The sequence below is a fragment of the Monodelphis domestica genome, chromosome 5 (genome assembly GCF_027887165.1).
Source record: "Monodelphis domestica isolate mMonDom1 chromosome 5, mMonDom1.pri, whole genome shotgun sequence".
In the NCBI taxonomy this organism is placed as follows: domain Eukaryota; kingdom Metazoa; phylum Chordata; class Mammalia; order Didelphimorphia; family Didelphidae; genus Monodelphis; species Monodelphis domestica.
In genome coordinates, this window is record NC_077231.1 from 171,960,809 (window position 1) to 171,976,725 (window position 15,917).

General features: G+C 36.0%; 2 protein-coding genes across 3 annotated transcripts in view; one reads left to right on the plus strand and one right to left on the minus strand.

The window, feature by feature from the left end:
* The window catches only part of DLD (dihydrolipoamide dehydrogenase), a 31,968-nt gene extending 28,027 nt beyond the window's left edge, over positions 1–3,941 (plus strand). The window contains exons 13-14 of the mRNA XM_001362610.4: positions 3,536–3,625; positions 3,723–3,941. Coding sequence (XP_001362647.1) covers positions 3,536–3,625; positions 3,723–3,788 — 156 coding nt within the window. The 3' untranslated portion in view covers positions 3,789–3,941. The remainder of the gene's footprint in view (positions 1–3,535; positions 3,626–3,722) is intronic.
* A 2,275-nt stretch (positions 3,942–6,216) lies between these two features.
* Positions 6,217–15,917, minus strand: part of LAMB1 (laminin subunit beta 1) — a 92,742-nt gene continuing 83,041 nt past the window's right edge. For both annotated transcript variants that reach the window (XM_001363804.5, XM_007504122.3), the window contains exons 29-34: positions 15,392–15,536; positions 11,336–11,543; positions 10,976–11,117; positions 8,640–8,816; positions 6,740–6,899; positions 6,217–6,534 (exon numbers count right to left, since the gene is read on the minus strand). In XM_001363804.5, coding sequence (XP_001363841.2) covers positions 6,398–6,534; positions 6,740–6,899; positions 8,640–8,816; positions 10,976–11,117; positions 11,336–11,543; positions 15,392–15,536 — 969 coding nt within the window. In that variant the 3' untranslated portion in view covers positions 6,217–6,397. The remainder of the gene's footprint in view (positions 6,535–6,739; positions 6,900–8,639; positions 8,817–10,975; positions 11,118–11,335; positions 11,544–15,391; positions 15,537–15,917) is intronic.

The window sequence follows — 15,917 nt, forward strand, 5'->3', positions numbered from 1 at the left end:
CAAAGTATAGTCTCATTGCAGTTTAACTTTTCAGTTAATTTAAAAACATTTTTAATGTCTACTCTGTACTGGGTGTATTACCTGAAATAATCCTCACTTTCAAGTTTACATTTTATTGGGGAGATAGATGTTAGCAGATAAACAAATGCAAGATATAGTATTCATCTATATATATGTTTGTAATTATGTGTATATAGGTATAGTTTTGAGAAGTTGAACTAATAGGGAAAATTGGAAAAGACCTCAAAGAAGGTAGCATTTGAATTGACTATTGAAGGTGTTAGATTTAAAATGGTTGATGTCTTAAACTGTAGTGAGTTAAAATGGTGGAAGATATAAATTGTGATAGATATAAGAGAGGGTGAGTAAATTTGACAGCAGAAAATATGTTTCACTACAGTGTCTTGGTTTTTAAATCAAATATAAGGTGGTCGCCAGGGAAATATTCCCAATTATTCAAATACCCCAGTCAACTGGGTTTTATAGAGATTTTAATTAATACAAATGTGGAATTAAAGAAAAGAGAGAAAAAGGAAATAAGTATGAAGGGCCTTAAGCCAACATGGCCTAGATCTGAGTCTTAAGAGAGAGAGATCAGTCAGTCAGTCTTTTAACACTCACCACAAGGTCTGCCTAAACAAGGATTCTAGTGACACCAGGCCAGCTCCATCTCAGCTGACTTCACCAGAGAGCCTTCCAGCCAGAGACTGTTCCAAAGGGAGGGACAGAGTCCCCTTAAAGGAGCTCCAGCGAGACCTCCTTAGAGATTGTCCTCCAAGAGCTTCCCTTCTCCAGATCCTCTCTCAAGAGATTCTTCCCAAGCAGTCCTCATCAGAGATCCTCCAAAAGGATTTCCTTTTTTCAAGAGATTCTGCTTTTTCTTATATAGGGGTTTTTCTCCTATGTCACCTCCCCTAAGTCCTTACATCTACCAATCACTGTAGACGGTTCCCAAAGGACTGCCCATCTGAATTCCTACTAATCTCTGTAAGTCTGAACCAGAAAAAATGCTGCTGTGTGGACTAATCTCCTCAGGAAGTCTGAACCAGTGAAAACACAGCTGAGTCAACTAATCTCATCAAGAAAACTTGCCCAACCCTTTTAGGTACCTAGCATCTCATTGTATCAATTCTAAAAACAGGCCTGGCTCAAGGAACTCCTTGCCCCACCATAAGCCTGGATCCAAGTACTTTCTTTGTTTAGCAAGGAGTTTTCTGCCCTAAAGCAGTCTTAAGTAGGGGTGGAGTAGGGATACTCCCATAGCAAGCAGTTTTCACATTCAAGTAGAGTTCTCACTATCTGGTAGGGAATTATTTCAAGTAGGGAATTTGGAGGATTCCTCAATGTGGAGTAAAATTTTTAACATTCATAAGTCTGTGAAATTTTAAGGTTTACAAAGGGTAGGTAGATGTTCCAGAGGCTGCAGTGAAGAAGGAAAAAATTTTAGGTACAGGGAACAACCTATTCAAAAGGCATAGGAGTAGGAGATGTAATGTTTTATACAGCTACCAAGGTCAGTTTGATTCAGCCATAGAGTATGTGAAAGGAAATGATGTAAAATCATCCTAAAAAGATAGACTCGATCCTGATTTCCAAAAGAGAAATTTGTATTTGCAAAAAGGGACCACTGAAGTTTCCTGAGTAAGGTGACTTCGAAATTTTGGAATATAAATTTGGCAACTGTTTATAGGATAGATTTGTGGGAAAACAGTTGGATGTAGGGAGAACAAATAGACCATTTCAGTTTTTGTGGTGTGAGCAGGAAGAGATTTCTCTCATTAGTTTCTTTCTTATTAGAAAGAAACTGATATTGAGGACGTGATTTGGTAGATGACTGGATATGGGGCCTGAGCAAGAGTGAAGAGTAGAAATTTACTCTTGGATGACTAACTTTTGCAATGGAGCTTAATATATGTATGTGGTTGAGTTTAAGGCAACTGGTCTCAGGATTTTTTTTTTTAACTCTTACCTTCTGTCTTGGAATTGATACTAAGAAGATTGCTGCAATAATCCAGGTGTGCAGTAAGGGTTGTGGCAATGTCAGGAGAGAAGATGTATATGAGTTGTTATGAAGGTAGAAATAGTAAGGCTTGGCAATAAATTAGCCTCATGGGATGAGCATGTGTAAGTTGTAAGCTTGATGATACCAAGTTATAAACCCAGGTGGCTAGGAAGGAATGTGGTATCCCCACTAATAGGGAAATTCATCAGATGGGAAGGTTTGGGGGGAAAGATTATAGGAATCTTAGAAACATGCCATGACAATTTACTTTCTTTGGAATTTGCCTCGCTAAGCAAAGATCTAAGAGTTTTTGAAGTTTTTATGTATTTTTATGTGTTAGTACAAGCCAGGGAAAGTATATAGGCTTTAAAAACTGTTCTGAAAAAAAATAAAGTAAAATTGTTAGGAACTACTAGTGAGAGCATAAGTGGGAGGAGGGAGGGGGAAGGAATAAGTATGCAAAGCAAAACATAAGGTTGGCCTCAGTTTCCATTGCTTTTGCACTTTTTCATATTCTCTACGTGCAAGAACTAAACATCAAATTATACCTCACAGGATCATAGCTGGAAGTGACCTAAGAGGTCGTAATTCATTTTACAGATGTGTGCCCAGGGGTCCTGCAGGTAGAATTCAAATACAGTACTTTAACTGAATAGGTTTTCTTCCTCAACAACCTACACACACAAAGACTTTTTGTATGAACATTGGGCTGCTGAGGTTCCTTCCATAATTCAAAGGAAGTCATTTTTTTTTAAACCCATACCTTCTGTCTTGGAATGGTTCCAAGACAGAAGAGTGGTAAGGGCTAGGCAATGAGGGTCAAGTGACTTGCCCAGGGTCACACAGCTGGGAAATGTCTGAGGTCACATTTGAACCCAGGACCTCCCATCTCAAGGCCTGACTCTCACTGAGCTACCCAGCTGCCCCCAGGAAGTCACTTTTAAGAAAAGATGGTCAGTTTAAATAATGTGGCTCAGTGTTTTGTTTGGTTAAAGAAAACAATACTGATACTGAACTTTTCCCCAAGAGTTTGAGTAGTTATGGTTTTTTACAGTATGCATAAAATAACTTAGCATTCAGATAGGCAACTTAACATGATTGGGAAGATTATACTTATGTGATTATATCAGGTATAATTTTTTTAAACAGTATAAAAATATAAACTTTATAAACTGATTATGTAGAAGGGTGATGGACTTAATGATCTTCCAGCTCAAAATCTAATTCTTTGAACTTATTAATTAGCTATGTTCTGTGATTATTTTTGTGACTGTAAACTTGTTTTAAATATGGTTTCTGCCCCGCCATCAAGATGCTTAAAATAAATCTAGTTATGAGGATGGAAAGGTACCAAAGCTTAGAAAACTTAATTCTCTGTCAGCTCAGAGAGAATATTGGTAGAAAGACTAAATAAAAATTGATTACCCATGGATTAATAGAAAACCCAAAAAAGTAAAGCATGCTAATATATATTATACATTTGTGTGTTATTGTCATAGTAATAGAATTACAGCATGGTTTATTACTTTAAAGGGTGCCGGGGAAATGGTTAATGAAGCTGCACTTGCCTTGGAATATGGAGCATCCTGTGAAGATGTTGCAAGAGTTTGTCATGCCCATCCGGTAACTTATTTTCAACATAGAATTTATTTCTAGAACTTTTTCCTGCCTCCAAGTTGCCTTATATTGATTTTACTCATGATTTTTTTTTTCATTACAGACTGTATCAGAAGCTTTCAGGGAAGCAAACCTAGCTGCATCTTTTGGCAAAGCGATCAACTTTTAAAATGAAATGTCATTGGTGTATACTTCTGAAATACCTGGCAGATTTTTGTGGAGGGCTTCTCATGCAGAAGGCTCACAGCTCTGAGACTTTAGGACTGAATTGAGTAATGTTTTTGTTCAGAGAGAGAATATTTAATAAACAGGTTTGGACGAAGCAGAATGATCCAGCGGCTATATATTAAATACTTTTAATAATCATTCATTTCCTGTGCATTGAGTACTACGGAAGTAAAACTTAAAGGATAGCAGGTAACTACAAATTTGGTAAAGATTATATAACCTAGAAACACTTATTTCTTCCCTCCAATTCAGTCAAGTTGAATGTACTTGCATTGATGTAGCTGGACTACAGTATGTGAAGTTAGTTGCATTTTAAAGATAGTGGATCTAGTAACTTATACTTGGTTTTCATATTGGAAACAAGTAATTAAAATAAATAAAAAGTTCAAATGTGTGTAATAGAATAGTGTAAATATAGGAAATATGTTAATCACTTAATTTTTATTTAACCATTGAATTTTTACAATTCAGAGATAATAGAAATGTTTGAAAAAAAGTGGAATTTCCAAGTTCCATCAGTGTAAAAAAGTGAGGTATTAAGTAAAATCAGGTGACAATACTATAGTCTATTATAATGTTTTGGGGACTTAGTAGTTCATTGATGACACTTATTAGGGTAGAAGATGGAGGTGAAGCTATAATAAAAATCAGTTCATATGTTATTCACTAAAATGGGTTAACATTATCTCTGGATTGTAATTTTTATAAGGCCATACATAGACTTTTCTAGTTCAGTCTTTAAAAACACTTTTCAAATCAAAATGTTTATGCTAAGGGTTGTATCTTCAGTATTTACTTTGTTCTGGGAAAATGGCAACTCATTCAAATGGTCATTTTTTTAGATAAATGGATATATATGTTCTATGAACAAGTCTGAAAGTAGATAATGCTTTGGAGAAAGCCACACAAAATTATAAACTTCCCTGTTCTCTTTTCTTATTTAGTTATTTCATTCATTCTCTAGCATATCTATAGGCAGATGAAGTGTTTTTCTAATGCTTTGTGAATTATGATTATTTCTTAAAAGCATATATAATTATGTTTTCTAATGAAAACAGAATGACCATTTTTCTCTTGTAATGGGTTAGTCCTAAAATTATCCATTATTAAATCATACCATTTATAGATCAAGTACTAAATGAGAAATAGGTCTGTACCTTATGTAACTATAAATTATTCCTGACTATAGGATGATTCAGTAGGAATTTATTCAGTCAAGAAAAATCTAGTAATTCCTAAAGGAAAAAATCATGTAGTGGTGGTTCAGAAATTCTTACTAAATGCAGTCAGAATGAATATACATACATGCTATTTTTAAAGAAATATAAAAATGTTTATAAGATCTGATATTTGCATGTAGTCCCTAAAATATAGATACTCGGGGTGGGTCTGTGACTTAGCTTGTTTAGTTAAGGAGAGTTGATGACCTGTGGCATTCTTTATTTTATTTGGTCACAATGGTAAGATGTCATAATTATTAAGGATTTACTTCTTTTCCACTTACATATGTTCCAAGGTTATAGCCCCTTGAGAGTATTGGAACCTCATTTCAGATTTAGTTATTGTCCATGACTCTCTAACTCCATCAAATCAAATCTGAACCCCAGATCATTTTAAATTGAATATACTTGATATACTCATGGGAGGGTGGAATGAATTGGTTACTTGAGAGTTGGCATCTTTGATAAAAAGTCAAACTTGGGGCCCAAATGAAATGAAATTGAGAAATTTGTAACAAAATAAATAATAATACACCCTAGGTAATGTTAGTTTCTGGTATTCTAAGTCAATGTGTTAAATAGAAATACGTTGAGTTTAACATCACTGATCTAGACCAAGTCCTTTCATTTTATAGATGATGAATTGGGAAGCACAGATAGGTCTGCCTAAGGCTGTTCAGATAGAAACTCGGAAAAGCCTGGATTTTTGAACCCAGGAACTTCTACTCCAAATCCAGGACATTTGTTTTTAGTGGTTCTGCTCAATTGCAATGGAGAGGAAGACTTCCCTTTCTGACAGGACCTTTCATAACTCAATGCCACTGCCTTATTTAAGGTGTCTCGGCATGAGGAGGTAGTTTTGATCTGTGAGATCCATATATGTAGCCCAAATGTAACCTTGTTTTAAAACATTTTTTAAACTCACTTTATCATTTGCACCCTGCCACCCACAACAGAAAGATCAGTATGACTTCTTTTTGTAGCATAGAAATTCATAGTTGTATTTTCCTTTGAAATTTGAGGTAAGAACAAAGAAATAAGGAACCACATTCCTCATCACTTGAAGTGTTCATGATTATAGTAAATTTTAGAAAACAGTTTAAATGGAAGGTACCCCAGGTTGGTAAAAGTAATCTAACTGGATGCATCTCCATATAAAAAGCGTATTTGTACTTTATTTGTAACTTCATTAAAAAAATTTGGTAATTTAAAAAATTAAATAAGCAAAGGTGGACATTGTTTCTTTTTAACATCAATCTGTTAGCTACATTTTAAAAATACAGTTGATTTAATACTTTGGTCTCAGCCATTTCTGTTGTTTCTGCATGTGTTACAAACAAGTGCTATATACAGCAACTTTTTGGCTTATATCCTGTAGAAGTAAACGAACTTCTTCTTCTAGTTTTACCAATTCTTGAGCTTTATCTTCTAGATATTTTTGATTGTCCTCATATTTTTGCTCCAAATCTACAGAAATGAAAAAAAAAGTTCTTAAATGGTGTGAAAAAAATCAATGTTGGCTTAGATGTATTAATCTTTGAAAAGCCTTCAAAAACTTAACTTCTTCTAAAATTGTTTGAAACAGACTTTAGACCATAACTGAACCTTTTTGAAAAATAATTTTATCCTTTCCAAAGTTTCAAATAATCATTTTTCTAGAAATAAGACTTACCCTTCAATAATTGCAGCTTACTATTTGCTTGAGCAAGCAGCATTTTAGCTTCATTTTGAAGCATTTCTGCCTTCTTTCTGGCATCAACTGATTCTTCAGTTTTCTTGGCAATTAGATTTTCCACTCTTTTATACTTTCCACTAAGTTCACTGTCAAGTACCTGCAGTACCATATTTAGACACAAGATGGTAGTTAGTTGCAAAGCCATATAAGCAACACAAGCTCTAAGCCCCAGATCCTGTAAGAACCAGAGAAGACAATTCAGCTTATAATGAAATTATTAAGTTTTGGGTAGCAAGGGATCAGGGTGGAACTAAATTCTACATTCTTTTTGACTTCGTATCAAATGGCTTTCAGTACAGTTGGCCAACTACCCAGGTGTTACTGGTGTAAATGCTGTGTATGGTGATATTATGAAATGAAAAAAAATAATGGAGTGGTAATTCAGACTTAGCTAGATTTAGACATTAGACAAGTCATTTGTTCTCTGAATTTTAGTTACCTTAAAAAGATCAGAAAGTCCCCAAGTTTAGAAATTCCTTACAGGTCACAGTTATTCGGGGCTTTGTCAAAACCCTTGTTTCTTTATTACCATTTTGTGCTTCCTTAATTCAAATTTTATATAGTGTTATTTTTTTCCAAAAGGTGTAAGCCCCAAAATGGGAAGCCTCTAATTCTAATTTGAAATTAATTCCATATTAAAAAAATGCTCATGCTTAATGCTAAATTTATATTTTGGGCTTCTCACTAACAAGTAGGCCTTCAAATACCAGAAAGGGCTTGCTTGCATTACCCTCCACGGAAATAGGGCTCAAAATAATTTGAATTTAAAGTTGTCTTGAGGTTGTATCAGTGTTTGTAGAAAGGCAAAGAAAAGATTGATGCACAGTTACATTCAAAGAGGCAGGATGACACATGGTATAGGCATTGACAGGAGAGTCTGAATTACAAATTATCCCTTTGAGAGAAATTTCAAACAATAGCTAACTGTATGGAAATTTAATTTTAAGCGGCTTTGTTTCTCACCACCTAATGTAAATACTGTTTGAGCAGACTTTTGAGATATTTAACATACCAGCACCTGGCAGGAAACAAAGTACAATGGAGAAGACATCTGTTTTACAAAATAGCATTGTGCATTTTTCCTTAGTGTTATTTTCCCCAAAAGGTGTAGAGAAGCCCCAAAATGTGAAGTTCCTAAATCTGTGTCAGTGACACCATTAATAGAACATATTTTTTCATGAAAACAAATCAACTAGAAAAGACATTTATTTTCTATCCTAATTTCCCCCTTAATTAGGGACTTTTTACTGATAACTATGCCTTCAAATATTAGGGAAAAGCTTCTCATCTTTGAATATGAGATTAAGATTCTATTTTCCATTGTTAAATCTTTCACCGATCTCAGTTCTTCTAAAAACATACCTCGAGTAGGAAGGGTATTTTATATAACAATGCATAGTTTTGGTATACTAGTTTTTCCCTTTTCCCTTCCCCAAGTAATTTTAGTAGCCATGTGATCAATGTTCTTCACAATTCACAATAAATATTTTAGAAAGCTTTTTAGTAACTTTTATAAGTTAACTACTTTTCTGTCCTTCTTAAGGAAGAGAGTGATTCACTCTGAGTACTTGCTAAGTACACTTGAGTCACAGACTTAGTCACATTCTATTAGTTAGGGATTGTTGAGTGATGGCTATTCCCTTGTTTGCTTTTTAAAAAAAATCCTTATTTTCTTAGAAACAATTTTAAGGTAGAAGGGCACGGACTAGACAAGCAGGGTTAAATGATCCGCAGTCTTCCTGACTGTAGGCTTTGTACTTTTATCCACTGTGTTACCCAGCTGCCCTTTGGCTACTCCCTTGTCTTCAAAGCTATTAAGTTGTAAAGTTTCACTTACCTTCTTAACATGATCTGCACTTTGCTTTACAGTATCCACAACTTGCCCAATATATTCCGCTTCTCCAGCATTCTGGGCAGCTTTCCGCTTTAGTTCTTCCACATTCCTCTCTAGCTCACTTATGCGCTGAGAGGCATTATACAAGGTTTCTTCAGATGCTGCCGTTTCAGACTCAATCTAATGATAAAATATTAATAAATTTCATCAGCATAATCTCTTATATAATTAGGCTTGCATCATTCATTTTACTGAGGGGCCGGGAGTCATTTTTGAAATGTAACTACATAGACTACATGTGACTCCTTAAGAGAACCTCCAGTCATTTATTGAAATGAAAGAATATCGTCAGTATTATTCATATGCATGAAATTTTTAAATATGAGAATTTTGCCAAGCATGGTTATGATATAAAACTTCACATTATCTGGCTAAAGTTATTGCTCTAATGTATTTAGTTTTACAAATTGAATAGTATGCATAGCATATTGCCTCTCAGTAGTAACATTCTGTTTATCTCACAGTTGCACTTAACTATCAAGCTTGCTATATAACACTTTTTTGTATAGGATATCCCACAGTAAGGTTCCCATTCTACCTCTACTGCAGATCAGCATCCATAACTTAGAGGTTTCTCAAGTTGATTAGGCACCAAGAGATTATAAATTAAATTTCTTCTAGACATGTTCCACTACATTTCCCTAGAGAATACGTAAAATTTTTCTGCTGGGATCTCGGTATCATTACTTTCATTTGGATACAGATTATATTTTCTAGTGCTTTACCAGTTACAAATCATTGGGCCTGGTAACCATATGAGATAGAAAGCCAAGGCTTAGAGAAGTTGTAACTTTCCTGAACCTAGTTCTTTGAATTCTTTGTCCAGAGCTTTATTACAAAACTACCTGGGCCTTTATAACTAATAGAACAATTCATGCCTCCTAACAAATTGTTTGAAAATAGAAGATTAAATTCCATCTCTAAGGAGAGTACATTATATCTGATTCAACTAACATGACAAGTTTGATTTTCTAAATATTTAAATTGTTCTCTCTGACCAAAAGAAGTAAAGACCAGTTTTCTTCCTGATGGCAGAACCTTGGGATAGAAACAACTATGGGAAGGAAGTATACAGTATAGCTGATAATGAGAGCTATTCACTTCCATTAAGGGCAGAATTGGTAGGCAGAAGAGAATCTTATAAGGAAGATTTTTATGATTGTTAAATTATAAGTTATGAAAGGCCAATATAAAAGTCTGGAGATTTTTAATGAAATTAGATGTAAAGCTATTTGGCAGAGATGAAAGTAGTGCCTTCCAGATTGTAAGCCTCTTATTGACTTGAAGATGAACTCTTGAAGACATGTAGCTACAGTTTCCATGTTCTCTGCTCCTGTTCCTCTTAAAACTTAAAACACCATGGAAATGACCCTAGGTTCTTAAAGGCTATTCTATCAGAGTGAAATACACTAGCAGGTTCTAGTCTCAGAAAGCTTGAGTTGAGTGTAGGGAGATAAAGCCTCTGTAGATGAGGACCATTAGGTGATAGACTGTCTAGTCTAAGGCACACAGTATTTTAATAAACATCCTCTTCTAAAACTGAAGGGGGAAAAGGTTCTCAACAGAACTGCTTCATAAGACAGCCCAATTAAGTGGATTCATGCTGGTATTCATCACTTCTGGAATGTACTTTGCAAAACTAAAGGGCTAATAAGCTTGTGTGAAAATTGCCTCACTAAGGGAATTTTAATACTAGCATAATTATCAAAGTACATTCTTAGTTTCTAAGTATCATGCTTAGTTAAATATACATTCATTTTCTGTTTTATGACAGGTGCAATTTCTTTTTACAGAAGCACTTCACTGGCCAGACATTTTGTCTATCAAGGATGGGAGCTGGGAACTTTGGAGAGCTGTTTTGCTTTCCACTACTCATTTAAGTGACTTGAGGATACTGTTTTTACCTGTGAGAGGTTGTACTTTTAGTACCTTGGTGTATCACTGCATTGCATATCCTACTTTTTAAAAAAATTAGTTCTTAAAGTATGAACTTTCCTATTCTTGAACTTGCCTCAAAAATTTTTCCTAAGACAAAGGGGGCTAGGCCAGCCTAATTATTACCCTTTTTGGTTTCTTTTGAAAAGTCAGATCAGTGCCAGAGTCACTGAAGACCTTGTCAGATTAACATGATTTTGTATTGATGGCTTCAAGTTAAATGGCTTATTTCTTTTTTAGGCATTAAAAAATGCCTCCTGAAATTCATATCTGCTACTCAAAACTCATGCTTTATGGGATGAGTAATCCCTTCAATAGAAACTCCAATAATCAGAATCTCTTACTGAAGTCAGTAGATTTTGAGTTCCTTGGATGTCTTCATCGGCTTGCTTAATGGCCTTTTCTGCTGCAATCTGAGCCTTTTCAGCTTCTTCAAGGGCTTCCTTTACCATGTCTGTGGTGACTTTAATGTCTGTTGCACTTTTGCTGATAGAACAAAAAAAATTTGATATGTCAGTCAAAAAATAGTTAAATAGGGTATTTTCTTTTTTCTCTCAAGACAAATGAAAAGTTTTCAACAATAGTCTGAAAGTTATTTTGTGGGTGAGGGGAGATCTGGAAATTATTAGGAATGCCATTGGTATACCTTGGCATGGATGCCAGGGATTCTGACTGCCACTGAATGTCATAACAGCCCCGGTTACCTGGCTCTCTTAGCTTCATCCAAGAGCATTTCCGCTCTAGCAATGTCACCAGCACTTTGCTGTAGAATGACTTCTACTTGAGAAAGGCTTTCTACTCTTTCCCGAATATCTTCAGTTAGGTTCTGCAGCTGCTGTGGAGTGCTTGGCATCTCCATTTTCAGGACCTCATTAGCCACAGCCTCAATGCTGTCCAGATCAGCACTGTCTTCTATGAAAAGGAAAGATGGATCAGCAATGGATGTAACTATGAGCTTCATTTTTTTTTTAACTTACACTTATTTAGAATCTATACCAAGTATCCTTTCCAAGGCAGAGTCATAAGGGCTAAGCAATTGAGATTAAGTGACTTGTCCTGGGTCACACAGCTAGGAAGTGTTTGAGGCCACATATGAACCAAGGTCCCCCCCAGCTCCAGGCCTAGCTCTCAAAACTGAGCCACCTAGTTTTTCCATTCAGTCACTGTAGTGTGTACATGTATATGTGAGGCTACATGTACTACTGTATTAGGCCCAGTATATATATAGTGCGATCCCAAGTAATTTGAAGGGTAACTCAGAAAGAGAAACACCTATTTTTTCTCCTTTTAAATTACAACTTTCTCTTAACTACTGAATAAAGCAGGCACTTTATATTAGAAGTTTTTTCAAGGTCCTGAAAACAAGAAGTTTTAATGCCAACACTTTTATTAAATGTGTTACCTTTATTGTGAGAAACTACCTTCCAATATTAAATCTTCTATTTCCTCATCTCAAAGTGGAAACATCATTTGAGTCCTCTCTCTCACCCTCTTCCCCAAAACATCATCTTCACTACCATCCATACTGTTTGATATAAATTTTTTCAATCCAGGCACATAGTCCTGGTGGAGTTTTTGTCCTAAGAGTTTTTGATCCAGTTCCCTAATACAGTGACTGATGGTTTCTTTATTTTTCCTGATGGAGTAAATTCATGATTTCTAGCCAACATCCATTCGTTACATTCTTTCCTCAAATGATCTTTGAATGGCTTACTAATGACTATATCTAAAACTTGCGACGTCACTCCTCCTGGAATAACAGGCATACGTCAGCGATTCTCTTCACATTTTCAGCCAGGTGACCCTTGTCCAGTAGGAGCATTCCTCTCTGAGGCAGTAATGCACCTGGACACCTACCCCAGACCACATTCAACCAATCTAACACAAGTTCTTCATTCATCCGTCCCTTTTCCTGCACACGAAAGATCACTCCTGACGGTAACTTTAACTTAGGTAATGTTTTATGCCTTAAAATGAGTCTGTTTTCACTCATCAGCGGTGACTATAAGCATCACAGTTATTCTAGTTTTCTCATTTCCGGTAGTTTTAATCAACACTGATTTGGTGCCTTTAGTGTTAATGGTGACATTTGACAGAATATCGAAACAAAGAGCCTTTGGCTGGCATTTTCCATCTGCCCCAGGAGGTAGCCATGCTTTTACATATGCTGAGGCGCACAATACACAACTCATGGTTTCAAGCTGGAAGTGCTCAAATATCGTGCAAACACAAACTTTCGAAGGTACATGTTGGGGGGAAAATGTCACAATATATTCAGGCTAATGTGGCACTACCTGGCACTGTATAGCAGTCAGAGAAGCTATGTGGCCTAGTATAGTCTCAAAGTCAGGAAAATGGATTCAAATCCAACCTTGACAAATGGGCTCTTGGGTAAGTTATTTAACTTCTCAGAGCCCAATGCCAACTCTAAATATTGCATTTAACTTTTTTGAGCTAGTATCCTCTTTTCAGAATGTTTTTAAATAACTTTAGGAAATGTCAAATTTCAGTTAGAGACCTGTGAAAATTAATTTTTTCCATCCAAGTTCATGGATCCCTGAAATCTAACCTTGGAATTCTTAAGGGTTCTATAGACCCCAGATTCAGAACCTCTAGCTTACAAGAAGATGGACGACCAAGTGGCATACTGGACAGAGTACTGGGTAATCAATCCTGCTTCACATTGCCCAGGGACTCTAGGCAAGTTACTTTATTGTTCTGGGCCTCAGTTTCTTCATCTTTAAAATGAGGAGATTGTGCCCTTCCACTTCTGGAGCTATGACCTTGTTCATTTCTACTAAATACAGTAAATGCAGCATGGCACCTGGACTGAATGCCTCACACCTTCCCCAAATTGATTTTGTCAAACTCCCTGCACCCATATAGGTTAACAAGTACTTTGCAGAATATAAAGAATGGTCTGGAGTTACTGTTAACTCATCCCTAGACTGTCTCTTATATTTTCCACCTCCTCACCCCAAAGGATAATGGAAAACCAAGTGGAGACCAAATAGTGGAGGGCCTTAAAGATCAAGGGAAGAACATTAACCTGAGAGTGGAGGTCCAGGTTCTAGGCCCAGCTCACTAGGGAATTGCATATTTCTTCTAGTTCTAATATTAGAGTTGGTATTTTATGGTATAGCTAGAAGTAAATATAAGGAATTCAGAGTGAAATTAGTAGAATATGCAGAATACTACAGTGATAGTCAAATTCTGAGTAAAAGAAATACCAGTGAATGTCCTGGAGAAGATTAGGAAGCATGCCTCCCTCCTAATGGCAGAGTGGGGACTACTAGATCATAGCACTGAGGGAAGTATGTTTTTGCTTAACTTTTTACAAGGTAAGGCTTCAACAGACTTAGAAGAGTAGAAAGGGGGTCCCTGCCACCCCCTAATAAAATCCATGTGATATAAAGACAAAAATGTATGTGTATATTTTATTGAAGCCTTTTGTCTGTAGGTAGATTGAGTAAGATTAAGATCCTGTAGGGTGGCATGTTAGGGCGTTTGAAGCATGAATAAGGGCTTTATTGATTATAAATTCTTTTAAGAACAAAGAATCCAAAAGAACGGACCCTGAATAATTGAATTAGCAAGAAAGGAGGAGAACCTGAAAAATACTGTACCCTTTGCAAAATACAAATCCCTTAAAGTCAAGGATTGTTTTCCATTTTTCTTGGTGCTCCCCCCCGCCCCCAACATGATTGCAGTGTCTTACAAATGGCCCTGTATAAGTATGTGATTTTGGATTGAATCAGTAGCCAAGAGTGATCTAACTAATATATTAGAAATTTCATCTGGCACTACAAATTTGACCCAGAGAAGGTTGTGGCATAGAAGACAAAATCTAAAGACATTTTTCCTCAGTGTCAGAATTTAGAGCTGGGAAAAGACCTTGAAAATAATTTAGTCCACAGAGGTGAAGATCACAAAGGCAGTAACCTAGATTCAAATCTAGCTCTTGTGACTCCATTGCCTCCCCACAATATCCTGAGGCTCCTTTGAGGACAAATGCTGTTTACTCAGAGCCCATGTGATAAATGTTAAGAACCTACTAGGTGACGGGCACTACTGAGATCTGGAGCTATACTTACATATCAGACCTCTTTTGTCTGCCACATTCTAATGACCCTGATAAAGTAAAAACCTTGAGAGAAGAGTTCTAATAGTGAATCAATCTACAGGACATTATTTTGACTTAGTTTTTTATCTGTTACAACACACTTTTACTTCAAGTAAGACATACTGCTTGCTGTCTCTACTAGTGGGTTTGCCTTTGTACATCTGTATATTTTTTTGGACTGGGCTGGATTTCATTGGCACAATAAACTCCCCATGAAGATATTTCCTCTCCTAATACATATCTGCCAGCATTTCTTCAATTTGTGGGACTTAGAGAATTAGCTGGGGCATTAAGTGGCTTAACCTCAAGTAGCCAGTCAGAGGCAAGACTTGAAGTCCACTTGAAGTTGGTTCCCTGACATCATGAGAGCTCACATCTATATGTTACTGCTAAATAACTTTCTGATAGTTATACATTTTAAAGGAATGAGAAAAAAAACCAAGAAACATTCTCCAATTAGAAATGTTATTTTCATCTGTCAGAAATTCATTTTTTTCTAGTGAATTCAGGTTTAGGTTTGTCTTATAGACCAATCATGAGGTTTTATTCTTTGTGATTTATCATTCTAGGACTGGGATGACCATTTCCTATTTAACATCAAAATGCAAATAAGGAGATAATAAAACATTTTCCTTACGAGTCAGAAAGTTTCGAATTTGTTTGATCAGATTTCTTAGATCCTCATTGCTCTTGTCCACTTTTTCTTTGGTGGCGTTGGTTTTCAACAGAACCGCCTGAGCACTTTGTTTTGCTTCATCTGCCCTCAGTTTTGCTTCAGAGACCTAAATACGGTATGTGAAATTAAAAAAAAAATTCACTGTTTTTGGTCATTCAGTAAATATTTACTGACATCGCTGCTCCTTGTGATTCAGTGAGATTTGGAAACTAAAACCAAAATATAATGCTTATGATATCAGCATCTAGTATCCCAAGCCACTTGAAATAGATATTCCCTAACTTTCCAAAAGGCTTTTGTAGAAACTACTCTAAGCCCCTCTTCAAGGCCTGGTTTCTTAAGCTTTTTAAAGACAACTTTGAACTCACCGATAGAAAATACTGGTGCCCAACTTAGAGATAAATCCTAGTTTTAGGGAGATGGCACTTCAAGTGAGGAGTTACTAGGAATATTAGAACATTAAAATGATCTAGTCATGGGTTCAGAG